At 58.9% G+C, this 8,356-nt stretch overlaps 1 protein-coding gene across 1 annotated transcript; it reads left to right on the forward strand.

The window, feature by feature from the left end:
- Nucleotides 1-3,366: 3,366 nt before the first annotated feature.
- Nucleotides 3,367-7,206, forward strand: AGPAT2 (1-acylglycerol-3-phosphate O-acyltransferase 2; the record flags this gene model as incomplete). Its single annotated transcript, XM_010146891.1, has 5 exons — nt 3,367-3,500; nt 3,911-4,086; nt 4,279-4,374; nt 5,967-6,039; nt 6,848-7,206. Coding segments are annotated over 5 exons (631 nt in total), but the record flags the coding sequence as incomplete, so codon positions are not given.
- Between the last annotated feature and the right edge of the window lie 1,150 nt (nt 7,207-8,356).

Consider the following 8,356-nt stretch of genomic DNA (forward strand, 5'->3'; position numbering starts at 1 on the left):
CTGGGGGAGCTGCTGGCGAAGAGCTGCCCCTCAGCATGCGAAGGCACATCTTAAGGGCAGAGCTGGCACGTCTGTTGGCAGCAGAACTTGGGTTGCTTGCTTTGCCCTCCCATGGGCAACTTTTTACCTACTCTAACTCTCCGTGTCCAGGGCAGGTTATGTGGGTGTGGGGGTAAGCAACACATCCTCAATCCATCCTTTTGGATCAAAGGTTGGGCAGCATCTCAGCTGGTAGAGCTGGACTTTGCTTTGCAGCTCTCGCAGGCAGGGCTGAAGGGTGGGGCGTGCGGGCTCTGGGCATGACGTGCTGGTCGTGGGCTCTGCCCTGCCTGCCCCAGCCGATGCTCTGCGATGCGCTCTGGTAACGTGGCCCCAGGCACTGGAAACGGTGATCCACTCTGGAATATCCAGCCTAGCTGTGTCTCCAGCTTCGCTTGCTCAGGAGCAGCTTTCCAGTGCACAACCAGCTGAGAGAATATATGATGTCAGTTATGGAGATACTCTCTGTTTTTATTTTTCCTCACCCTTAAAACTTTGTAAATCTCCTGTAAACTTAGAGGAACTCTTTGGGAACAAAAACTCCTTGAGCTGGACAACTCATGTTGAAATTCAGAGCTGAATTTTGGCCCGAACCGCCCTTTTCCTGTAACTTAAGCCCATCGTTTCCATGTGCTGGCACTGGCTGATGATCCTGGTCATGTATCCCAGCCCCTGGGAGGTTTGTGACTGAGGTGATCCAGCAAGCTCCTTATTTCTACAACATCCCGGTCTGCTTATTCCAGCTCAGGGAAGGGGGTTGAAGCAGGGCATGTGCTGGTAGACAGACAGTGATAACAGTGTCGCTGCCCAGCGCAGAACACTCCGTCCTTGCTGTGCTCCTGGCCGCAGTGCCAAGCTGGTGTGACTTGGAAGAGCTTGCGCTCCGTGTCTGAGAGAGATAGAGCTGTTTATCTGGCGGCAAAACCTCTTGCAAGAGTTTCCAATCTGGTAAGCACGCTTCATTAATCCTTGAAAATCAGAGGACCCTAAAAAGGTGTTTGTCACAGGCTGCAGAGCAGATCATGTGAAGCCGGGGCTGCTGGATTTCAGACTCTGGCTGTTACCGATGCACTGAAAAAAACCACATTCCTTGTAATTTTTCTACTCTCTCCTTGTGTCTGGCAATACGTGCATCAGATTTACAGCTCCCTGCAGTTGTGACTGCACCAAGTCAGGATCATTCATACGGGCAGAGAAGCTGCTCCCAGGGCTGGAGAGGAGTAGGACCCACCTGCTTAACTCTGTGGATGACGTGGCCATCTCAGCAGGGCTGCCGGTCACCTGGTTCTTCATCGCTTCCGCTGGGCTCTGCCCCTTCGCCTCTTTCAGTGGCTCAGGCCACATCTTGTGCAAGGAAACATTGGCTCCTTACTGGCAGGAGGAAGTTGGATGGTTGCTCTTGAGTAATGTGTAACCAGCCTCTCCCCACAGCTACTCATCAGTGTGACTTCCAGAGCAGTGACCTCTTTTTTGGTTGGCAGTCAGAAGGGAGGAGAAGTGGGATTTAGGTCAGTCTGGTGGCACGACGTCCACCATGACCTCACCGATTCGTGTCACCCTGCCTCCCCTCACCTGCCCCCCTGTCTCTTCACCTGGGCTGCACTCCGGTAACCGTGGTGCGGGCCTGTGGTGCTGGGGAGCTCTGCAGCCTGCGCACCGCCCTGTGTCCTTTCCCTGGGTGCCGCAAGTCGGACTGGCAGGGGTTGATAGCTGTGGTGTCCCTCACTGTCACCTGCGGCTGTCAGCCTGGCCCGAGTTCCAGTGTCAGAGCCAGCGCCCGGGCTGTCTGTGTGGCGGAGCACCCCACAGAGATATGAACCCCACTGTGGGTAGGAGCGAGCTGGGGAAAGGCACGTTGAGAGGTGTGTGGGGTGGGGATGCTTTTGGAGAGCTGCTGCCAAGCCAGGATGAGATGCTGGCTGGGTGCTCATCTCCCGCCCTGGGTGACAGGGATGCTTCCCAGGCTGATGATGCTGTGCAACTCTCCATCTGGACCCTGTGGTGGGGGAGAAGCTGACACTGTCCCTTGGTCTCCTCCCACAGGGCGGAAATCTCCATCCCCTGTGTGCTAGGGAGAAGGTGGGCCCTGAGGCCGAGCATCTGGATGCTTGCTGGAGGGCAGGTCAGCTCCTGGATCTGCTCTAGGGGAGAGCAGAGCACTGGTGGCTGCTGCTGGGAGCTTTGTTCATGTGCAAGCTCCTCTGCCTCCTGCTCTGGCAAGTGGCTGCTCCCCTGCCTAAAATAGCCCCCACGTGCTGCCAGCTTTTGGCTGTGTCCTTTGGCCGAGTTGGAGGGTCCCCAGCTCCAACCTGTCTGGGGGTGGTGTCGATGGGCCCCGCTCCCATGGGCTGGCAGGGTCTCGGCCGGCGAGCCTGGGCTGGCTGTGCTCAGCAAGGGCATGGCAACCTGCTCCGTGCTGCTGCTGTCTCCTGCCAGCCGGGCCCGTGGGTGTGGAGGGAGAAAGCTGGGAGCTTTGTAGACAGACCTGTAGATCCACTGGGGAAGAGGACTGACAGGCACAAGCTGTTTGCCTGAAGATGTGTTTGCTGGGGGCACCTGGCCTCTGCCAAGCTGCGTGGGGAGCATCCCGTTTGCTGCTTGCATCCTTGCATTGTACAGGGAATCGTTTCTCCCCCATTCTCCTTTCCTTTCTTGGACTCCGTGGGGTAATGGCACCCCATGTATAGTTAAGCAGCACCCTCCAGCACTGTGAGGAGCAGAATTGGCAGGGTCTTCTGTGGGTGATGGGTGTGCAGGCTAGTACCCATGTGCTGGGGAGTGGCAGCTCCTAGAACTGTTTGAACAACTTGTTCTGCTGATTGCAGGAGGACAACAATCGGCGGCATGGAACAGGCTACAGCCATGGCACAGGGAGAAACACCACTAAGTGGATAGGGCTAGCAGCAGGAGGAGTGGACCTTCATCAGTGTGGAAACCAGAGTCTCTGCCTCCTGGGCTTCGGAGGGATTCCAGTTTGCCCTCCGACTGCGGGGCTCTCACAGCTCCGCGTGGCTGGACTCGCCTCTTCCAAAGAGCTCATAGCGAGCCCATGCTGTCGGTTTGAAGGAAGTGTGGACCATAGAGTCTGGCTGTACCGCCTTCAAAGTTACACGAGGCTCCCAGTAAAATTCTCACACTAGGAGTGGACAAGGCTTAGCATGTAACTTGAACACACGGGGTCATGTAGGAGAGACACCTGGGTGGACCATGGGGCAAATGAGGCTGGAGGCTGTCTGCCCAGACAGCACTGGTCTTGTCTCCTCTTGCCCCCCCTGGGTATGGCAGACCCTGTCCCCTCCCTGCTGTCTGACTGCTCTTCTCCTGCAGAATCATCAAAACTGTGGTCAAGACCTTCAAGTATTTCTTTGGCCTGAGGTTTGAGGTGAAGGGACTGGAGAACTTCGAGGTGGAGGGCCCTGCTATCATCGTGTCCAACCATCAGAGCATCCTCGACATGATGGGTGAGGGAAATCTGCTGACCTCTGCTGGCCAAGCAGCCCCTGTCCTGGCTGGTCTGTTCGGGTTGCAGGAAGGGTCTCCCCTTGCTCCGAGCAATCACACCCCTGTGCAGCACCCCGGGTTCTGCACAGCTTCACGTTCTTCCCAGCTCACTTTTACATCCCTGCCTTGCCATCTCTGGCTGGCCTAGCTCGCGTGTCAGTGGTCCGGGTAGCCTTGTCAAGGGGTGAGCTGCCTCTTGAGGGGTCTTGCTATGACCTGCAGCTGCCCTGCCCCTGTAATTGTGCTGTGTGCTGGGTCTCCTCCTGCTGTGTTGATGGCAGAGGCACAAGGCACTGGCCTGTCCCCTCCGTGCCGCGTCTCTTGTCCCAGGTGGGTGGCTGCTGGGTCTCACCCTCTGCCGTCATGTTAGGGCTGATGGAGGTCCTGCCTGACGACTGTGTCCAGGTGGGCAAGAAGGAGCTGATGTACGCCGGCAGCGTGGGGCTCATCATCTACCTCGGCGGTGTCATCTTCATCAACAGGAAGAGCACCACCAGCGCCAAGATGGTGATGGCGGAGGTAGCCAAGACGATGACAGCTGACAATGTGAGTGTGACTCTGGCACTTGGCGGGGTGACGTATGGCTGGGCATCCTGGGATGGCATGGGGGGGTGTGGAAATCCTGGTGCTGGCTCGCCTGGAGTCAGAGCCACCTGCAGCTCCTGGCAAGGCTGGTGGCTTGGCCAGCAGGAAGGGAGTGTGGATTGCTGGAGCAGAGCCTTATCTCCCCGTGTGCAGGTGAAGGTGTGGGTGTACCCAGAGGGCACGAGGAACTGCACAGGTGACTTGCTGCCATTCAAGAAAGGAGCGTTTCACCTTGCTGTCCAGGCACAGGTAACAGCTTTGTTCCCGCACGGGGACCCTGAGCGCTTTCGTAGCGGCACTGCAGACTGGTCATGCAGCAGTGTGGTTTATTGGCTCTTGAGTGAGCCATGTTCCCAGGTCACAGCTGAGCTCCTCAGCAAAACAGGAGCTGGGAGCCTCTTCCATCCCATCTGCCACGCGACTTCTGCAGCTGGGTGACTGTAGACTGTGGAGGGGCTGCCTTGTCCTTTCTCCTGACTGCCCCAGCACCGCATGCCCGGTGTCCCACCTTGACCCCCTTGCTGCAGGCTTTGCAGGCAGCTGCCTGGCAGCACTGGAGGTCTGTCCTGCTCCCGGAGCACGGCTGCAGCACAGAGCTTGCTTCGGGCAGGGAGCCCAACGGGTGCTGCACGTTATGAGCTTGCCCAGGGAATCCCAAAACTGTTGTTGCATCTCTCGAGCCCCCAGGTTGCAATAGTGCAGTGTCGATTTAGGACTGTTGATGCTTTAGAGCAGCATCTGGGCTTGGTCTGGTTGGAAATAGCTGCTCCCCCTCCCCTGGGACAGCCATATGGCACATCTTGGTATGTCCTTACTGTCTTCTCTCTCCAAAACGCTGTGATCCATGAGTGGTTAGTGGGGGAGCAGACAAACAGCTCCTTGGCTTCGGGCAGCTGGAGCCGTCAGTGTTCCCAAAGGAGCGGTGGTGCTTGCCTGGGCAGAGCTCTGGGGCAGTGTGCCAGGGACCTGGCTGTTCTGCTGGAAGCTGGGCCATCCTGCTTGGCTCCCAGGGGCTGAGGACGAGGCGCTGGAGCGGTGGCTGGGAGGAGATGGGTGCCTTGCCTTCCCATGTGTGCTCTGCCTGGCATCTCGGGACTGGGATGACTCGAGACCTGAGGGAAAACCGCTTTCCCTAAACGTGATCGTATAGCAGGGATCCTGGAGAAGGGAGTCAGTGCCAGATCTCTTGCTGGGTTCTATTGGCCAAGCCCAGGGTGTAGCCTGCCTTGTACTATCCCTGTTCCTGCCAGGGTGATGCCACCAAGGCAGGGGCTGGCAGGAAAGGATGATGGTGGAAAAGGTACCCAACTCTGCTATTCCTCCCCCTCAGTCACCCGCTGTGGAGCATGCCTGTGTTATCGGCACCGAAACCGTGACTCTGGGCCTGCCCTCCTGGCTCTGGGCCTGCCTGCAGCTTCCCTGGGAGCAGACTGCAACTGGTGCCTCCCCTTAGAAGCTGAATGCGCACCGGCCGGGCTGCCCCAGACGTGCTGGTACAGCACAGCAAGGCCTGTCAAAACAGGCATCCTCCAGCGTTTGCAGGCCAGAAAATACCTGCGTTCTGAAGCCTGGCTTGGGACAGGGAGCACCGAGCGCCAGTGCTGACCTGAGGCTGGTGTAACTTGGCCCTGGTGCCTTGAACGTCCTTGTGCCTTGAGCTGCTGGGGTGTGGTTTCGATCCCGCGTGACTGCTGGCCGTCTTGCTTGTGGGGCTGTGTGTGCCTGGTGTGTCCGAGCACCGGGCCAGCTCAGCTCTGCTGCATGGGACTTGCTGCTTCTCTCCGGCCTGCCCTGAGTTGCTGCAGTGCGAGTAACTCCTCTTTTTCCTCCTCTTCCCCAAGGTCCCAGTGATCCCTGTGGTGTATTCCTCCTTCACTTCCTTCTATAACCCAAAGAAGAATCTATTTACATCAGGTACCAAAGCGCCCGAGGGCCTTTATCGCTCGGAGTCGGGGTTGCTGCCGTATCGCTGCGGAGACGGGGTTTAATGGGTGTGGGAGGGAAGCGGAGCTGGGGTGAGCAGGAGTCGTCCCTCAGAGAGGTGTGTGGAGCCAGTTCAAAGCACTGCGCACCGCAGCCGGGGCTGGGTAATCCAGGATAGAGTGAGGGATGGTCTCCTTAAAAATCAGATACCATCTCTCCGAAGTGGCACAGCCCAAGTCCTGTGGTGAGGGCGGGGGGGAAGAAGCCTGTTCTGCCTCCTGACCCTTCCAAGCAGGGACCTCTCTGCAGGCAGACCAAGGAAGCTGGTGATGTCAAAGCTCCAGAGTCTGTGCGAGCGCTGGGCAGGAAGCTGGCTTTCAGGCAACTCTCCCTTCTGGGAGGAAGCCATGCTCCCTGCCTGGGCGGCAGGAGCCAGCCGGAGGTTGGCCTGGAGCAGAAGGAGGGAGCACCTGGTGTAGGCTGTGCCCAGCACGGCCTGGAGCTGAGGGGGTCCCTGGGCTCCCCCTACTCCTGGCCAGCAGGTCGGGGCAGAGCAGTGACACCGGCCTTGGAAAGGGGCACGCACTGGTGGGGGTGTCGGTTTGGGGCACGAGGGAAATACTCTGCTTGGGGCTGAGGTCTGACCCCCAGAGCAGTTACCCCGAGAGTAACTGCTCTGCCTGCGCTCTGGGGATGGATGTCTGAAGGCCCCGAGGGGCGGGGGAGCAGGGGTCCTGGGAGGGCAGAGAAGTGCTCCTGTGGTGTGGTGGTTTCTTACAGACTCTTCTCTTGTTCCCAGGTAAAATCAAAGTTGAGGTTCTGCCTCCAATAGAGACCAAAGGCCTGACATCAGACGATGTCTCCGACCTCACTGACAGATGTTTCCACACCATGAGGGAGACCCTCCTCAGGCTGTCAGGCAGGCCAGGCGCGGCAAAGGACTCGTCCTAGATGCTTCTCCGATGGCGTCACCGTGTGGTGGTGGCTGAAGGGACCTGTCTTGCCAAATACCGAAGGAACTTCTCTTCCTCTGCAGTGACTTCTGACTCTGGGAACACCACGGACTGGCACACGTGGGGTGTCGAGCCAGCGCTGAGGTTCCCCAGTGAGTGGATTCTTATGGGTTCATTATCTCGCAATGAAACGTCTCCTTTTTCTGAATTTCTCAGGCATCACACTTGTGTTACCAAAGGGCTCAGTGACCGGAGAGGTGAGTTCCCCCAGCTCAGGCAGCCGGCGTGGGGTGCCAAGGAAAACCTGGCTGGAGGCTGGGCTCTGCCTCACCCGAGTGTCCCTGCAGGCTCGGCTAGTGCCAGCCCGGCCTAGCGCTGTCCCGGATGGAAACCACCGGGCAGCGGTTTGAATCTGCACAACCTTCCCGCTGCTCAGAGAGGGCTGAGGATCGGGAGAAAAGCCAGACTGGCTCCTCAGCAGCAGTGGGAGCGCGGTGTGCTCCCCGGGCAGCCCGTGGCACTGCTGCCCAGCACGGGGGAGCTGTCTCTGGGGCAGGGCCTGTCTCCTCAGAGGTGCCCTTGTGTCCCAGCAGCATCTTGTGTTGGGGCTTCATGCTGCTCAGGTACTCCTGAGACAAGTCTTTCCTTTTCCAAGGCAGCACCAAGGGCCAGTAACCTCAGCTGGGCTGCAGAGGGCAATGCGTGGGGCCCGTCAGCCTTCCCGTGTCTCCTCGGGCTTGATCGCCTTGTCCAGACAAGCGCTCTTGCCCCCTGGGGGGGTGAGGAGCCGGTGTATGTGGTCTGGGCAGCGTCTGCCACCCAGCCTTGCCAGTTCCATCACTTGAACTAACACCCCATCCTTGTTTCTACCGTTCAGAGCCACCAAAGTCCTTTTAAAACCAGGGCAAACCTGTCCTCAGGCAGGACTTCTCGTGGCGCGGCTCTGGACACGTGTGACGTGCGCTGGGTTCGTCACCCGCCGCCGTGGTGGTGGCTGGAATCCTGGCGCTGTGGATGCGAAGGGGCTCCCTCGTGCTCCTTTTGCCGCTTGTCATGGTCAGCGCTGGCCGAAAGATGGTGCCTGTCCCGCGTGTCTGTGTGGGCCCTGGGAGCTGCCGCTCTGCGAGGCTGGTAAAGCTCTCCTCAGCTGCAGGGCGGGTGAGCTGGGGCTGGAACGGGGCTTGGGAGGCTCCGGCTCTCCCTTTTGGGGGACAGGGGCTCCTTCCCTGTTCAGATCAAGAGGTTTCCCCTGTGCTTCCCGGTGACAGCCCCTAGATCCCTCGCTGGGGCTGCAGATGCCCTCAGTGGAGAGCAGGGCTGGGCCAGGCCGGCGGTTCCGGGGGTAACCTTCCCCT

This window comes from Eurypyga helias, unplaced genomic scaffold, assembly GCF_000690775.1.
Source record: "Eurypyga helias isolate BGI_N326 unplaced genomic scaffold, ASM69077v1 scaffold33032, whole genome shotgun sequence".
Lineage (NCBI taxonomy): Eukaryota > Metazoa > Chordata > Aves > Eurypygiformes > Eurypygidae > Eurypyga > Eurypyga helias.